This window comes from Alternaria atra (assembly GCF_907166805.1).
Source record: "Alternaria atra isolate CS162 genome assembly, contig: 23, whole genome shotgun sequence".
Lineage (NCBI taxonomy): Eukaryota > Fungi > Ascomycota > Dothideomycetes > Pleosporales > Pleosporaceae > Alternaria > Alternaria atra.
Window position 1 is genome coordinate 1,439,805 of NW_025091321.1, and position 17,229 is coordinate 1,457,033.

General features: G+C 51.8%; 8 protein-coding genes across 8 annotated transcripts; 3 read left to right on the forward strand and 5 right to left on the reverse strand.

Moving 5' to 3' along the window:
• Positions 1-274: 274 nt before the first annotated feature.
• Positions 275-1,067, reverse strand: ALTATR162_LOCUS4070 (uncharacterized protein; the record flags this gene model as incomplete). Its single annotated transcript, XM_043311680.1, has 3 exons — positions 275-608; positions 659-717; positions 831-1,067. The coding sequence occupies 3 exons, from the start codon at positions 1,065-1,067 to the stop codon at positions 275-277; spliced, it is 630 nt and encodes a 209-aa protein (XP_043167615.1).
• Positions 1,068-1,551: 484 nt separating this feature from the next.
• ALTATR162_LOCUS4071 (uncharacterized protein) lies at positions 1,552-2,142 on the reverse strand (the record flags this gene model as incomplete). Its single annotated transcript, XM_043311681.1, has 3 exons — positions 1,552-1,608; positions 1,708-1,965; positions 2,017-2,142. The coding sequence occupies 3 exons, from the start codon at positions 2,140-2,142 to the stop codon at positions 1,552-1,554; spliced, it is 441 nt and encodes a 146-aa protein (XP_043167616.1).
• Positions 2,143-3,341: 1,199 nt separating this feature from the next.
• ALTATR162_LOCUS4072 (uncharacterized protein) lies at positions 3,342-4,562 on the reverse strand (the record flags this gene model as incomplete). The annotated part of the gene is made up of 1 exon (XM_043311682.1): positions 3,342-4,562. One exon carries the CDS (start codon positions 4,560-4,562, stop codon positions 3,342-3,344), a length of 1,221 nt encoding a protein of 406 aa, XP_043167617.1.
• A 502-nt stretch (positions 4,563-5,064) lies between these two features.
• On the forward strand, positions 5,065-6,408 carry ALTATR162_LOCUS4073 (uncharacterized protein; the record flags this gene model as incomplete). Its single annotated transcript, XM_043311683.1, has 1 exon — positions 5,065-6,408. The coding sequence occupies one exon, from the start codon at positions 5,065-5,067 to the stop codon at positions 6,406-6,408; it is 1,344 nt and encodes a 447-aa protein (XP_043167618.1).
• A 387-nt stretch (positions 6,409-6,795) lies between these two features.
• On the reverse strand, positions 6,796-7,561 carry ALTATR162_LOCUS4074 (uncharacterized protein; the record flags this gene model as incomplete). The annotated part of the gene is made up of 4 exons (XM_043311684.1): positions 6,796-6,825; positions 6,896-6,967; positions 7,023-7,418; positions 7,550-7,561. The coding sequence occupies 4 exons, from the start codon at positions 7,559-7,561 to the stop codon at positions 6,796-6,798; spliced, it is 510 nt and encodes a 169-aa protein (XP_043167619.1).
• A 601-nt stretch (positions 7,562-8,162) lies between these two features.
• On the forward strand, positions 8,163-8,941 carry ALTATR162_LOCUS4075 (uncharacterized protein; the record flags this gene model as incomplete). Its single annotated transcript, XM_043311685.1, has 6 exons — positions 8,163-8,171; positions 8,225-8,250; positions 8,306-8,326; positions 8,373-8,411; positions 8,463-8,572; positions 8,625-8,941. 6 exons carry the CDS (start codon positions 8,163-8,165, stop codon positions 8,939-8,941), a joined length of 522 nt encoding a protein of 173 aa, XP_043167620.1.
• Positions 8,942-11,109: 2,168 nt separating this feature from the next.
• Positions 11,110-12,056, reverse strand: ALTATR162_LOCUS4076 (uncharacterized protein; the record flags this gene model as incomplete). Its single annotated transcript, XM_043311686.1, has 2 exons — positions 11,110-11,758; positions 11,812-12,056. The coding sequence occupies 2 exons, from the start codon at positions 12,054-12,056 to the stop codon at positions 11,110-11,112; spliced, it is 894 nt and encodes a 297-aa protein (XP_043167621.1).
• A 3,725-nt stretch (positions 12,057-15,781) lies between these two features.
• ALTATR162_LOCUS4077 (uncharacterized protein) lies at positions 15,782-16,291 on the forward strand (the record flags this gene model as incomplete). Its single annotated transcript, XM_043311687.1, has 1 exon — positions 15,782-16,291. One exon carries the CDS (start codon positions 15,782-15,784, stop codon positions 16,289-16,291), a length of 510 nt encoding a protein of 169 aa, XP_043167622.1.
• Between the last annotated feature and the right edge of the window lie 938 nt (positions 16,292-17,229).

The window sequence follows — 17,229 nt, forward strand, 5'->3', positions numbered from 1 at the left end:
GTCCTCACCTCGTCACTGCTCTTTGATGTCTTTGATAGCTTGCAATTGGAAGGTTTCCCTTCGATCTCGTCTCAAACCGCTCACACATGTCAACACGAGAGCAGCTCATTGGGCACCAAGGCTTTCGAATGGACCAAGGACGGCCACATCAATCTTTCGTAAAGATTCATGTTGATAGATTCTTTTACATGAGCAGGCAGACAGTCTTTCGACCCTGCGATGCCTCTGAAGTCGTCATCCACCTTTTACACCCAGACACCTAGACTGGAACAGCCTATATGCTCAGCGCCATGATGGAGTTTACGATATCGTTGTCGTTCTCCTTGAGGGCCTTGACAGCCTTCTTCCGCGAAACGCTGGCCTGCTGCATGACGAGCTCGATGTCCTTGGCCTCAAGACCAGAGTCGTCGATCTCCTCATCGTCGTCGTCCTCCTCCTCCTCCTCGTCCTTCTTGTCCTCGACAGCCTTGCCCTTGCCCTTGCCCTCCTCGTCGCCGTGGTCGTGGCCGGCGTGGTCGTGGGATGCGGCCTCAGCTTGAGCGAGCTGCTGGGCGGCGGAAGCCTGAGCCTGGGAGTTCAGGTCCTCGATCTTGGCCTCACCGAAGATGCTGGTGCGGGGTCAGCAGGTGGCATGTGCAATGGAGGGGCAGCTACCTACATCCAGGTGTTGCTTGAGGGGGACTTGTAGACGTCGGGCTGGTTGATGACGAAGAGGATCTGAGAGGGTTGTTAGTCTGGCCCCTAGCAATATTCAATGGCCCTGCCCGCAGCTCTTGTTTGTTGACTCCAAGGCTGCGGCTTCCTCGAAGCATTGCGCGGAAAGCACTCACGTTCTTCGGTCGGCGGAGGGTGACGCGTGTGATGCCGTCAATATGCTTCAGTCCGAGCTTGGCGATGGCCTTGCGAGCCTTCTTCTCGTTGCGAGAGTGGACAGCAACGGAGGAGCCCGCGGGCACGCTGACCTCGCCCTCCTCGCCCTCGGACTCGTCGCTAGACTCATCCTCCTCGATCTGGACGTTCTTCTTCTCGGGCTCGTCGGGGAGCTCTTCAATGCGGGGGTTGGCCATTTTGTCGGTTTGTGGGTGACTACAGGTGTTGGTGGTGCTGCAATATCGAGGTTCGCGGAGTTGGGGTCGGAGCTTCCAAAAATGATTTGTGGGCGGTTTAGCGCGGGCAGCTTTCAGTACAGCAGAACTGGCAATGACGAACTATCACAATCACTTCCAGGGCTTATGTCGCGTATTTCACCCAAACAATCATTTCAAAGGGGGTATCAAATTGCAATTCTAGTTGCACTTTTCGTGTGTGTTCATGAATTTGTGGATTGAACTCTCTTGCTACATGTGGAATGCATGCGAGAGCCGAGTAAACCTTTCCCAAACCGAATTGCACCGTGCCAAACATTGGACTTATTCACCCGAAACCAGGTCTTGAATTTTTGAATGCCTTTGAGGTCGCCTTCGGAATGCTCATGAAATGCACGTCATGCCTCTCCGTCACCTGCATGCAGCGACCACCACAACGCCTGTCTCCCGACAGCATCTAGACTACCTATGCCTTTGCGCTGGCGCGGATCTTGGCGAAGGTCTTCTGGACCTCGAAGCGAGCCTGCATCTTGTTAGCCAGCGTGTTCTTCAGTCGCATCCGATGTACCACATGTGGTCCGAATAGTCGCATTCGAAAGCACAGGTACACGGAATAACGTACCTGCTTCCTGATCTTCATGACCTTGAAGCGCTCAAAGTCGTTCAGTCCCCGCCTCTTCTGCATAGCCGCACGCTTCTTGGCCCATGCGCTCTCGTCGAACTTTTGTTGGACCTTGTGCTCCTCCCACTTCTTCGCGACGTGGCCAACACCGGAGGCGCGGGGCAGCTTGGGGATGACGATGGGTGTAAGAGAGAGTTTGGCAAGCGCGATTTCCTGGCGAGGGATGGGGGCCTTCTCCGAGGGACCATCGATGAGGACCTATGTCTCTGTGAGCCGCTGAACAGCACCTGAATCGCGGATTCTCCATACACGCTTGTGGTCAATGATCTCGACAATGGCAGCGAGGCGGCCCTCGTACTGGCCCTCGTTGAAGAGAACCACACGGCCGACCTCGACCAGCCTCCAGGCGCTCGTTGTGATTTCGGCGTCACCCATTTCGTCGATATGTGCTGCAATTAAATGTTAGGTTGCGAGAAACGTCAAGTATTGCAGCGTCGAGAGCGTACCGGTCGGAAATAGGATTCGGTGTTGATGTTCTGGTCGGGAGTAAGTAATGTCTGATGTCCGGACAATCGAATTTCGCGTGTGGTGCCGGGACCGTGCACAAGCGAAAGGCGCCTTGGCACTAGCGCTTCCTTAAAGTTTTCCGCGAGCGCGACTTCCATTGTCTTCTCATCAGTACCGCAAACTCTATGCTTTGTCTTTACTCTCGACAACCGTCGCGACTATATGCAGTCGCCAACGCGCGTCTCACGACCACTATCTCCTAGATCATTCGCCTCATAGATGCCAGCGCAATGCACGCTTGCGCCTGCTGCTCAGACGCACTAATCTGAAGACCGACAGCTACGATCCAACACCCATAGCTCCACTGGTAAGTCTCCAGCCTCCACACCACACCTCCCCATCCTAGGATGACATAATTTGCGATTGAGCTCGGCGCCGGAGACCCTCGCCGGGGTCTCTTAACGGCGTCGAGTTTATGATATTCAATTTCTTACATATTCTGAGCCTGCTTCACCAATCCAGCTTTTTTCACTGCACCGACCTAGCGACAAAAGCTGACCACAACAGACTTCTAGGGTCCCAACCAGTAGACGCAAACTCACTTAGTGTTGTTATGAGCTTGCTTGCTTGCGAACTGCAATCGGACATGTAAACGTCTGATGCCGTTGCAGCACACACTCATTATCCACAGGTCAGTACAACCTTTTCCACTCCATCGCCCACCCCACTTCCAATGATTACAACATGCAATAGATAGTATATGATCTCCATGATTACTATTTTATCACCAAGATCACTGAGGAAGATCACAACCACGCATCTGCTTGACAACGCTTTGTACGATACAGGTTACTAACAAGCCTGCAGGCAAATTCTCATACAAGTGTGTATGAAGCCGGAGCTCTATACTGTGGCATGCGTCACGTGCATTTCTTGCCTTGATGTACAATCACGACCGGACCCTGCCTCAATCAAGCAGCGTCGTTGTATCGGCAGCCCGCGACACATGTTCACGGTGAGGCAAATATCGATGAAGTAGTTCAACATTTATAATGTAACCAGCACGACTTGTGTAAAGGTAAGCAGCAATCGCTGGATATTTGTCCCGTCTTCATATACGTAGGCAGCTAGTCTTGATCATCAACTACATTATCTTCCGCAACTCTCTGCTCTGGTGTTGTTGCCCTCCTCCGTGTGATTTTCCTGCCATAGTTCCGATACAGGTTCATCAATAGCTCTCTGACCACGCCATTGAACGCCGTCCTCGCATCGAATCTGCTTCCACCATACGGGAAAGGGACAATTCTGGGCCAGTCAGCATTGTCTTCAAAGTAGAACTCAAGATCAAAGGCGTCAGCATCTTTAAGCATGTCCTTGATCGTCTCTCCCTTGTGACCATTGACGTCTGCCCATGCCCACAGTGCCGGGTCATAGAAGTCCAACGTGTTTGATGCCTCTTCAGCGAGGATTTGTGCGTTGAAAAGCAAGTGTCGGATGATGTTGATGTTGCAACCGCAATGTATGATAGCGTACTGCAGTAACTCGGTAGTGATGCCTTTTGGCACACCCAAAAGCACAGCGAGCGCCGCCACCGCGTGCTCGTTTCCATCTTTGATGGCCTCTTTCATTCCCGTCTTCGCCGCTTCGCCTGCCATACTACCTTCCCAGTCGATCTCTCCGTTCAGACTGACCAATACGTAAAGCAACGACGCTTTGTCCTCGGTCCACGGCCCATGCAGCAACTTCTCCGGTACGTGGAAACCTTGTGCAAAAGCCAGATGTGGGATTTTGGTAAACTTGTATGGCCACAGTCCGTCGAAGTAGGACACTCCCGGGATCGTGACTCCAGTAGCTTCCCAGGCTTTTCCGCGTAACCTGATCATTGCATCTTGTGCGCTCTGTACATATCCCAGGAAGAAGTCGTAGGTAAAGAAACGGCAGGCCAAGATGTCAGATTGGAGCGAAGCGTCGCTGGTAACAAGGCGGTCCCGATAGTTGGTGCGGTGATCAACGGTATGGAAGAAGGCTTGCATGGTGAAGTCCATCGCTATCTTGTGGGCCGAGAGTTTCTTGCCTAGATCCGGTGAGCAGCGTGGAAGCGCTGTGTTCATACTGTAAAGAAAGATCATTTCCAGTAGTTCCTGGGGAAGGCCTTGGAGTGTCGGCATAGCCGGCGTAATGTCCTTCTTCTTGGATGTCGACTTTGTTTTCCTTTGTCGTTTGGGCTGAGATTTAGATGCTGAAGAATTTTGTGTAGGTATCGATGGAGGTTTACTTCTGGAAGAAGCAAGTGCTGGGTGCAGGTACCTCCTTTTCTTGCCACGTACGATAATAGGTGTCAGTTCCATCAGCTTATAAGTGGCCGTTGTGACCAGGCAGCACTGAAAAGTAAGCCACTTCCGATTGCATGCAGCATGTGCAAGGTAGATGGATCGGGAAAGGCTCCGCGTCACCTTAGAGGTCGCACGCTGCGCCACATGTGATGTGCACAGGCCTGATGTGGCTTTGCCGCGGCGTTCCTGGGGCTAGCGCTAACTTTCCGCTCGTCTTCTTGTCGCAACAACAAAAGACGAGATTACTACACCACGCGCGTTCACCACGAATCGAAGAGTGAAACCCCAAACAACATTAGGTGAACAATCTGTAGAGATGCAGGTCCACGCAGTACCAGATTCTGAACGCGCGTTCGATTCAACAGGGAGGAAGCTGCCTTGGGCGTATGAGTTTGCGGAGTAAGTCACTCTTTCACTGCCATTGCCGTATGAAGCCTTTTGCACAGAAGATTCTAGTATGGCGACAGAGAAGACCCGAGAGTAATCTACACAAGCTTCTCTATTCTACCCCACCACTATGGCAGACTTCAACTGGGACACTCCCATACTCTCGCGCTCGCTGCTAACATCAACCCCCGACAGTTCAGATCAAAACCAACGGCGCATCCCAGAAGAGAAAGGCCCCTTTGGCAAGGCACGAAAACGCGGTACTTCACGAGCAAAGACACCATTGGGCGCCAACAATGCAGCCGACGAAGCAAGACTCCATAACCAGCGCGCAGAGGACGATATATTCGGCCGTTTCAAAGCAGAGGAAGACAAGAGGCGCTCAGTATCTGCGCGGCCGTCCACCGCGCTACCCTCATCAGCTTCGGCGCCAAATCTCATAGACGCGAGCAACGGACTGGGCAACTCTTTCGCCGCAGGCGCGTCTACCAACGCTACTTTCGCACAAGAACCCAAGGAGGTCATACTATACGGCTTCGGCGCTGAGCAACAATGGGCCGCGATAGCACACTACGAGAAGGTTTCTAACGGGATGATCTACGAAGAATACGATCGGGAGCCGCCCAACCCCAGACTCGGATATAGTTTGGCTGCGCAACGCTCATCGTACTACCCATCTTTGGAACCGAAATACATGGCAAGGATCAAGACATATATAGGAGGTAATCACTGGGTCAAGGTTACCTTTGAGAGTGCGGAAGCTGCCGAGCGCGCTTGCCACTACAGCCCAAAGAATATTCATGGCTACACAGTATATGCGGAGATGTACAGGGGAACAGAACCGCAAGGTGGCGACAGACCGTTACGCGCAGAAGGAGGAATGTCACAGATCGCATCACCTAATACGATATCTTCAGGGACCCTGGGACTACGCGGCGCATCGCAGTCTTCCGCAACCGCTTCCTCAGCCACAGCCGCAGCTCCCCAACCTACAGCATCGCAAGCACTCGCATCACGACCAAATACTGAACCAGCCTGGCTACGTAGCACGACTGGCGCCTTCCCAAGCTACCTCGACGAAATGCCCATTGAGCCCGCTCAACCACAGGAATCACACCAAGCTCTCGACCCAAATACCGTTCCTGCACACACAACAACCACAGCATTAAACCCCCGCTCTCAACGCGCAACCCTACGACTGAAAGGCGCAAATGTAAAACCCGTCGTATTCCTCCCACAAGAAAAGGCTTTCCTCCCCGCGAAACCTCGCTGGCAGCAAACGTTTGGCTCGTTACCTGTCATCGGTTGGGTGATTGGTTCGGGACAGGGTATCATCGGTGATCATGTGCCGAGAAAGGAGGACGGAAGTTTTGATATGAACAGTGCGAGTTTGTATTGGCGGGTGTGGTATATGGTGGATAACTGCTTCGGCAGCGACTTTTGTGGGGTCAGAGATGCGGAGTACGATGAGTAGTGGAGGCGGGGTCATTCTGGTGTGTAAGATCAAGGGGTTTTTGTTGAGCATTGGGCGGCGTTTTCGAAATGGCATTATAGCGATGTGACTTGAGTATTGCCCGGAGGACTGGTATTGGATGCATAAGTAATGAAACACAAGTAACATCCTGAGCAGAACGCGTGTCTACTGGCATAATGTGACTCGTGAAATTGTCCAGTTGTGTGGAAATCAGAAGTATATCGTTCCCAAACGTATGAGCACTGGAATCAAAGTTGAGCAATGCATAGGCAGGATAACGCAAATGGTCAAAATCTAGGGTGCATTTCCACTCTCTGGAACTATTCACAAATACGTAGGTAATACAACCCAGATCGGGTACATTTTGGCTACATGGAAAGAAGATGCTTAGAGGACGGACAGATCGCCGAACTTCTCCTGCGGGGTTGTTAGTACTTGCAGACAAACCATTCTTGTTGTTCCAAAGACTTGCCTTGTAGCCGGGAACGGCCCAGCGACCCTTGGAGACGAGCTGCTCGGTGCGCTTGTCGATCTCGGGCTGAGCAGCCGCAACCTCGTCCTGTGATATTGGTCAGCCTCTTGTCCCCCACTTGCCCGTAGTCGTATATACGTACAACAGTGAGGTCAGCGAATGGCCTGGCGTCCTCGATGTTCTTCAGTGTCTTCTGGAGATCGCTCAACTCCTTGTCGACAACGGCCTTGGTCTGCTCTGCGCTCTGGACGGCCTGGGCCTCGAAAGCCTCAATGGCCTTGATCTGCCTTCCTACATCGTATGTCTGGGGCTTGAAAGCGTTGAACTGCTTCTCAATGTCGTCGATGACGGCCTGGTTCTTGAGGATGCCGCGGTAGTGGTTGAAGTCGACGGTCTGGGACTGCTCGGAGAGAACGGTGACTTTGCGACGCGCATCGTCGTTGCGCTTCTTGAAGGACTGGAGGGCGGCGGCGGTTTGGCCCTTGAGGCCGAGCTGGGTGCCCAGCTTGGTCCAGTCGAGCTTGAGGGCTGCGCTACGCTACAAGAGGGGACATGTTAGTTTTCTTGATCTTCAATTCGAAGGTGCCATTGCGGGTGAGGGGCTACTGCCGGCGCAGCAATTGGGCATCCGAGAGCTTCGACGGGTCTTCTGAAAGGGGTTTGACGTACTCCGACGGCCATTGTGATGGATTTAGACGGGGATGCGGTGGGTTTAGTTCGGGAGGGTTGATGTCCAAGTTCTTCGCGAGAGCTCGGAACAGCGCCGCCAAGGACAAAGTGCACGGGCCATATTACTTCCGCCCTCGATCGCGGCCAAGTTCCCCCAACATTGATCTTATCCATTCACACTCCACAACTTGCTCCTTTACATTCAGCCAACTGTCTAAACTCGAACAATACTCGCAACTATGTGGATTATTGATTGGTGAGTACTCCCGTCCTCTACTCATGCTGACTTCTTACTGATCTTGCGCCAGGTGTAAGTTTACCACCTGCCCTTATGATATCCCGAACTGGATAGACGAATGTGGACATCTTTGCCGCACGATATCTCGAGCATGCCACAGCGGTCCCGTACAACAATACTATTGCCTTCCGGGACCAGAGCCCTCGACACAGTGGTAGAAATTACCAAGATTAGACTTATCACGGGCGCATCGACACTACATAACCACTCACACCACGAATGTCTGCCGGATGGATTAATCGCTTGCTTGGAATACGTTTGAACATGGGCTGATAATGGAAAATAGTTTGGGATGTTCTGTCCTCGCTTGGACTTATGAACAAGGTAAGCAGAAGCATGGTCTAGACTTCATCACTGAAGCTAACACAACATCACAGCATGCCAAACTCCTTTTCCTCGGACTGTACGTATCCTTGTATACCAAAAGTTCCGAACACACGTAGCTGACTAGGCTTCAGTGACAATGCAGGAAAGACCACGTATGGCAATCCAACCGGACACGCGAGCTTCCATTAACACGACTAGGCTGCTGCACATGCTCAAGAACGACAGGGTCGCTGTCCTGTAAGTAATATGTCGTCTTTGTTCATTGCTACCAGCTGACATTTGCTCCAGCCAGCCGACCCTCCACCCCACCTCCGAGGAGCTCTCGATAGGAAACGTCAAGTTCACAACCTTCGATCTTGGAGGTCACGCACAAGCCCGACGACTTTGGCGCGATTACTGTACGCCAATCTTGCTCCTCCAGTCGTTTGCATCCAATTGACCCTCTTCTAGTCCCCGAAGTTTCCGGTATCGTCTTCCTCGTCGACGCCAAAGACCACGAGCGTCTCTCCGAATCGAAAGCCGAGCTCGATGCTCTTCTCGCTATGGAGGAGTTGAAGAACACCCCCTTCGTCATTCTCGGAAACAAGATTGACCACCCAGACGCCATCTCCGAGGACCAGCTCCGTTCAGCACTCGGCCTATACCAGACAACCGGCAAGGGCAAAGTACCACTCGAGGGTATCCGACCGGTCGAGGTTTTCATGTGCAGTGTGGTTATGAGGCAGGGTTACGGAGAGGGTATCAGGTGGTTGAGCCAGTACGTCTAGACGCAATACCACGACAACCATAAGGGCGTCAGTTGGACGTGAAGCAGATGGGGGAGCAGAGGGGGAAGCATCTGGCAGTTTGGCTCTTTCGATGGTGTGAGCTAGATGTAAGTACAGGACATGATTGTCAAACGTATGTTAGATGTACTCTTACGGGCGTTGGCGTTAGCTCTTGGAATAATATTATATCGCACATATTAAGATCTATATTAACGTGGAATGTGATTAAGCCGGCTCGGAACAAGCCCAACCAATACCGAGGCATATATGGTGTAAGGCTTAAGATGGAGCGCAGTTGTGGCTTGGATTCCAATCCGTCGGCAATGTGTTTCACCGAGGACAGATAATTGCTGCTGCTCTCGAACTCTTCCTACGTCTTTTCAAGCTTAGTCACAACAGAACGAGGCGAGTGCACTGTAGTTAGGACTGTCAAAAGTGTGTTCTCATCACAGCAGAGTATGCTGACAAGAACTATGTATGAACGGTGGATATATCCAGTCTGTTGAACCTGGTGGTTGCAAGTACAAGTGAACTCGTGGTGTTCCAAGCTCTAGGGTAACGCCTGAATGGGCATGAAGGCTGGCATCCGAAAGAAACGAGCATATCCATATGATCATGACGTCGCATATTACCTATAGGATAAGCAAATCTCGGACAACAAGGCCGATGAGGAGATGATCATACAGGCAAGACAACATGACAGCATTTCCGGATCACACAGGAACGGAGCTGAGACTGCAAGGAGGCAATCTTGATAAAACACCAGTCTCAACCAAATGAAGCGAACGAGACGACACCTTAACAAAAGAACCAAAAGACCCTCGATTCGTCACAAGAAAACAATACTCCGCCACACAGAAAACGTACTCACTTTCACTCGCTAGACTTTTCACAACCTCGACTCGGCGCTTGCAACATAAACCACTTGTTCGTTGAGCAAAACTCACAATCAACCAAGCCAGTCTAGGCTCGCCAGCAAGCGAGAGGAAAAGAAACGAAAACGGCACGCAAGATCTCGCACCGCCACAGCTAACAAACCTAGCCTCACGTTTGACCTATTAATACCTTCAAGAAGACTAAAGAGTCTTCGATTCCGCTTGCGAATAGTGTACCAGACGGCGCATCATCCCAACGAACCTAGTATATGCATGCGTGTCAATCGATAACGCGGGCTAGAACTTAGTCTTCATTAGTTTGACACATTGGCTGATTGATTAATAGCTGTTAGTGTGAGCTGTCAGATGGATTATGAGCTATTGGTTTTAGAGAAGCAGGGACAAAGAGCGTATGCAGGGTGAGGGCTGACGACGTTGGTCTTTATAATTCCTTTTGGTCAACGACATCGGATTGTTTGTTTGCCGGGATTTAGGAGCTTTTTGCTTGTTGTTTTACCTGGAGAGGTTTTGGTATTCCACGTGTAAGACGAAAGGGGTTGGTAAATTGGGGAACGATGTAAACTTGACAGTGGCCTGATGTTGCTTATGTACCATTTACATGCATTTGAAAAGAAATGTGGAGTATATCGCTTCTTCACCGGAAATTACGTACACAGTCTGTCGGGATGGAAAGAGACATATGCACGACACTGCATATCGAGGAGCGCATGCAGAGGCAAGCGACCAGCGTACCCCGCGCTACAATCGCTGGTGTAGGAGCGCGCTGTGGCACCACTAGGATACAAATCAGCATGCCAAAGCAGGGAAATGCGTGTACGCGGCGTTATGAAGGACGGACGTCGTATGACCGTTTTGCTGGGATGTTTGCAGTAGTTTGTGAGTGATCGAGACGATAGGCATGGAAGAATGGTAAACAAGCATTTCAGACGTGGGCGGTACAGTACTTGAAACTTGTTTCCTCTGAAATTTACATCACGAAATAGCAACGCAGGTGAATGTGTTCATTGTTAAGTTTGCATTAACATCTTCGTCGCATCGAAGTGCGGTGCTACCTATAGAATTAACTAGAGCCATGGCCTTTTCCTGCAAATCAATTATCCAAACACCTTGCCGCCCATGTTTTAGGTATATACATGGATGTCATATATGCATACAGTCATCAAGGAATGTCGCAAGGAAATCATGTCGTCCTCCATTATCACCTTCATTACATGGTCGTCGGAGCGACCCTATTCCCTGCTTATGGTGCGCGCAAACTCAGGGGTACTTCTCTTACAAGAGTGAGAAAAGGGCGAAGAAACCAGCGGCAAGGGCACCAATGCTGGCGGCGCCAGTGGCGGCAGCACCAGTGAACTCGGACATAGGAGGCATGGTAGCGTTGCCGGTAATGTTGCTAGCGGGGGCAGATGCCTGGGGCTGGCCATCCGAGATCTGGGTGACGAGAGGGGCGGAAGCCTGGGGCTGACCATCGGAGATCTGGGTAACGACGGGAGCGGAAGCCTGAGGTTGGCCATCCGAGATCTGAGTGACAACGGGAGCAGATGCCTGAGGCTGGCCGTCGGAGATCTGCGTAACAACAGGGGAAGAGGCCTGGGGCTGACCGTCAGAGATCTGGGTCACGACGGGACCAGGAGTGGAAGCCTGGGGTTGACCGTCGGAGATCTGGGTGACAGCGGCGGAAGTAGCCTGAGGTTGGCCATCGGGGATCTGAGAGACACCGCTGGTGCCCTCTGACATAGTTGCCTGGATGTGGATGGGAATACACTGTGCACCGGTCGACTGGCTGTACAGGTTGTAGAAGTCACCAGATAAGCACTGGTAGAAGACAGTGGAGCCCTGCAGGGACATGGATCCGTTGCTGCAAAGACCGAAGCCCTCAGTCTCGAGGGCACCCTCTTGAACGGGAGAATCGAACTGGAACCTGATAGGATATTAGTCTTGATCGAATGTTTTCAAGTGTTGTGCAAGACGTACTGGTAGTTGGCAGCGATGTAACCGGTGCGACCAGCCTGATCGGTCAACTTTCCGTCCTCAAGGGACAGCTTGAGTGTGCCGTCAAGCTGACGCCTCTCGATGCCGCGCCTGGTGGGAGCCTCGGTGGCATTGACAGTGGTGATAGCAAAGGTGCCGTCGGCGGAGGACACACACTCAGAGCCGGAAGAGGCCTGGGGGTAGGCGGCAACAGCGGCCACGAGGCCGGCAGCAACGAAGGACTTCATTTTCGGAAGTTCGGTTGGGATGGTTTGTCGGTATTAGAGTATCGGGCGTACTTGACAGCGAGAGTAAGTAACGACGCGGAGGAGACTGATGAACGAGGTATCAGTAACTCTAAATATACAAGTAAGCAAGACTGTTGATGGTGCTGGTATCCACGACAACGAGAGTGTGAGATGTTCTGGATACGTAGAAACGCGGGAAGGTAAGACAGCTATATAGCAATACCCAGCCGAGTAGTTAGTCTATTCAATCTACCTCATCGAGCATATCACCGCGGATCGGACATGGACAGAAGCCTCAGCGCTCGAGCCAAGGCTATGGATCAACTCCACGCGTCAATGCAAATCTACAGCAGCCTAGCGTTGACGCTTCTGACGGCAGCAAAAGAAGGCTGGAGTAGGCTCGCTCGTGCCGCAACGACAAACGCTGCGGAGTCTTCTGCTGTATTACTGGATACCCATTCATCCGACCCCTCATTTAGTTCCCCACCATCTCTCTGGGAACGCGCGTGAACAAAGCCCGTTTCGCCTCTTCTCCAAACTTATCTCGTTCCCAGCCCGCGATTAACTCCTGAACGCAATTACTGCCATTGAGGTCTGAACTGGGAATGGGCAGTTTCAGCATGTCCAATTGATATCTCTAGCTCGTAACCATGCCTGGTGAGATTCTGTGTAATAAAAATCTCGAATATGTTGAGCTTTTCCCGCGGTATGCAACGTCTAAGACAGATGTTCAACCGAAGCCTCGCATCAGCGGGCTTGGGCCGATCGCTCCGCGGTACGTCCTAGCGTCTGAACTAGGGCAATATGCGTGCGTTCTGTAGGTCTCAAGGTGGAGTGTGGCGGGGCGTCGTTATTCATCTCTTTGTCATGTCTCATTGGTTGCCATGCACGAGGATTTGCAGGGTGGTGTGTGGTGAGGATGTAGCTCGCTCAATTGGACTATTGAGAGGCAAAATGCAAGGATGGCGTTAGATGGGATTGGTGTCAAGGCGACAAATGCCTAAGTGATGTCAAGATGGGTTCCCAATTCGGAACGACGCTTACGTGCGCTAGCGCAGCACTTGTGGGGTATATGTGGCTTTCGCCCTCCCAAGCGTGTTCAGCCGCCCCATCCACCGTCTGCAGTGGAACCGTTGCTTGGGAACGCTTAAGACGGGCTGGGGGAGGCCGGTATGCTGGCTATGCGGTTGCATATCGATAGTGTGCCGCTTGTTGCTGGCTGGCTGGCGCATCTGCATCCGTTGGCTGGCTAACCCTAGAATACGCCTAGATTGTTGAGTGAGACGACTGGTTGAATTCGTGTGAATACTGTGCGATGGAAACATGGCATTTCGAAACACCAAGACTACGCTTGGCTACGATATGAAGACGCTGACATTGCAATGATCCAACGTATCTGACATGGGGCGCGCATGCCAAACGTACCATTGACGTCACGCAGATTTATTCTCCTCCATCCTTTGTGCTGCTATATGCCGCAATCATGGCGCTAAACATCTGCACGCACTGGACAGCCAACCATCGATAGCCAACCCCATTGCAGCTTCTCACCCCGTCAGTGACATGGTGAGACTTTCAGCGAGTGACGAAAGCGGCCTTGATCATCTGACCCCGCACAGCTCCTGCCTTTCACAGACGCACAGATGTACATCCAGCACCGCAACAAGCGCATTACAGCGAACCGAGCCGACCGGGTCTGTGTTGGTGAGGTTATTCGGCCTCGGCGATCACGATCTCATGATGGATGGACCCTCCGCTAGTCCATGGGACAGTGACGCTCCAGCCGATAAATTAGTCCCCGCAGGTCTTCTTTACTTCCCTTCGGTGTCCTTTGAACTGGTACCCCGAGGCAGAACCCGGTTGACTTCTGACTGTGCCGTGGTCCTATCCTGTCCGCGATGCTCATGTGTCTGAATCTGGGAAGATATTCTTTCGGTCTGACACATCCGAACCGATCGTCATCCTGTAGGGAAACTTCGGGGCACTCGGCTGCAGCGATCTTGAGGATCTGGAAAGCTTCACGTAGCCGCTGCATCGTCCACTTCGGCGCATTGTTCCGGCAACGCAGTCTTGGACACATGTCCGATCACAATGCCTAAGAAGCCCATTAGAGTTAGTGTAGCATACTGGCGTCACAGGTACATTACGAGATATGTACCACTAGATTACGCGAAAATTCATGCTGGTAGCATCCTGTTGCTGTGTGTACTGTAGTCTGTCCCCCAATGATACGCCTCGGTAGTGTCAATATGGTATCAGCCTCAGACCACTATGATATCTCCTTCTCTTGCCCAAATCTAATCCCCATTTATTTACCCTCACCAGCGCGTTTGACGCCTCCTGCCACGTCGTTTGCGCCCTTTTCAATGCTTGTGGAAACATCAGAAATGCCTCTCGCAACAGGCCGCCCGGCACTGCCAGTGGCGCCCTCCACCTAAGCAAAGGCGCCCAAAGTCAGTGTATGCTTCGAATGCAGTTAGTACGAGTTAATTTACCGTTTCACCAACACCTCGACCAAGTGCGCCAACAACACCTCCCAAAGTGTTTGTAACGCCGCCAACTGTATTGCCTACAGTGGACGTGACAAACTTCACGCCAGAGGTCACACCGCTTTCCTGTTGGCCGATGGGCATAATGACGATTGGTCTTGGATCTCGGTCGAATTGTTTGTTTGTTTCGTATTGTTAGATGCCGGTGATAGTAGAGTTTGTTAGATTCCGGCTAAGGTGATGCGAGCTTGGTGGTAGTGCCCATGGCGTCTGTGCTGCAGTGATGCATTTATGGATCAACGGACGGAATGACGTCAGCCGACTTTCGAACAACAACGCGCGGTGCGTCCTGGAAATCCTGCATCGTGCAACCGCCAACTCTTTCCTCGTGATTCAAGGCATGGTCACGATCCGGTCCGTGTGAGATGGCTGTTGCGCAGCTCAGTTGTCGCCTTGTCCACATTCTTTCGCGCAACTATCAGCCTTATATGTGGGAACCACAGGCATCGTCCGGGGAAGCATCACGAACTCCTCATTGGTATAAGTCCATCGGCAGCAGCTGCACGAGAGCTTGCCGATGTTGCGTGGACAATTGCCATCGATCGGCTTGGCCATGGATCTTCCCTGTTGCCTTGACAGCAGTCTCCATACGCATGACTTACCAAGAAACATTCCAGAGCACAGGACATTGTGCCGTCGTGTGCCAACAGACGCAAAGATACAGCATGTTCTCTACAGAAATTGTTTCAGTGTGGGCGGACTCGGAGGACGGAATTTTCAGACCCAGCCACGCAGGACGCCTAAGAAAACCGCAAGCCACGGAATGCGAGCGCACCGATTACTAGAATATCATTGGTAGAACACAGGTATGGCCTGATAGCCAGTCAGGTCCACTGTAAAGAGACAGCAGGCAGCAATCTTACTTGCGGCCGAAATTCATCGCGACCGGCGTCGTATTGTCTCCGACTCAGCACTGCGTCAGGATGTGGGAGGTGCAAAAACGCTCACATACTCGCAGATAAATTGTGTTGCTCCTGTACATTCAGTACGAAGTATAATTCCAACGTGTTGACTACTCCTCTCGTAGCTTGTTACAAGGCCGGCCAAGCTTACATCGTTTTTGAAAGTCCGTCCATCAAGGATCAGGATCGACCACGGTCGAATCTTTACTATCGCAGTTCCATTACTTCCAATCCTCAAACCCGAAATTTTCGCAAGCCGCGCGAAACGTACAATATGACGTCTCTCTTCCCACATCCTCAATACGCCGAAGACCAACCATACGCACGCAGCATCCTCTACTTACATGTTATGCGTGCTTCAGCCATGTCCTTCTCCTTCTTTTCGCTTTTCCAGTTCCCAATCTCCGTGGTCGCGGCACGTTCTCGCAAATCACCAGTCGACTACAACGTAGTCTTATCTCGCACACTCAAGACAGCTGGTCGCGGCCTCGTTCTAGGCACGGCAGCTGGTGCAGTCATGACGTGGGGGCGCATGAGAGGCCGACAGGAGGTAGAGTGGAAAGATAGGTCTTGGAGAATACTGGAAAACGATGGCGAAGTGAAGACAGATTGGGTCACGTTGGGCGCGGCTGCTGGAGGAGCTGTTGGGGCGTTGTTCGCTGCACGGACTGGTACGCTACCTTTAAGTATGGGCAATGCCATGCTTGGAGGAGCTGGTGTTGGTATGGCTGGTGGAGTACCGTACATGATCGCGTCATTCGCGTTGGGAAGGAATCCTGCTTAGAGGTTGAGAATGCGAAACTGGCGTCTGTCTCTGATAGATGGACGACCCACGTCGAGTTCTTGGTAACACCGAGAGACATCTGCTGGCATCCTATCGTCCGACCTTGGCAAACGATTATTCAAAGTTGGTGTGTGGATTTCGGATGTATGAAGTACTCCAATACGGTGCCTCATGTTCAAAAAAGGTTTCCTTAACACAGTGTTGATCTTGGACAGTCTGAAGATATATTAGTGTAACTGTGATAGAGTTCTAAGAAGTCACGTAAGCTTGTCTTGGGTGCGTACTGGAAATATTTAATTTGTGCATCGCGACAAAGATGACATTGACGGAACGGTACCAAGAGCAGAACGCAGATGTCAACCTGTAGTGGATAATAATGGCTAATGCTGCGCCAGTCTGGACGATCTTTACCTAGGCAGAGCTTGAACCATCTACCACGCACTCTTTGTGCTTCGCTTCACAATCCCATACCGCCCTTCGTCGTTCTCTTTTTTGCTCTTCCCCAGGACTGCTTCGGCACACATGTGTGTGGTTTAGTCTCAAGCGTTGTGAATATGCTACAAAAGCAGGCGGGCAATAGGACTCGGCTCACCACCAAATGAAATCCTCGGTCCATCACATAATCGTATTTTCAACACTTCCATTCACGATTCAGCACAACAAAAAGGCTGCCCCACCAGCCGATGACCTCATACGGCCAGACTTACTGCGGGCGGTGCAATATAAGAACGCACAGATCGTCGGCAGTTCCCCCTGATCTTGTTCATCCGACCTTCCGCTGTCGCAATAAATGAAGGTATACAATATGGCGATCTCAAGGGGGCATGTACGGAAACGTCAGTGTAACTGTCTGAAACGGTCTTGGGCCGAGTAGCTTCCGCCGTTGCATCGAGGGCGCGTTACCCAAAGGTGTCTTCTCGAAACATCGCCGGAACGTG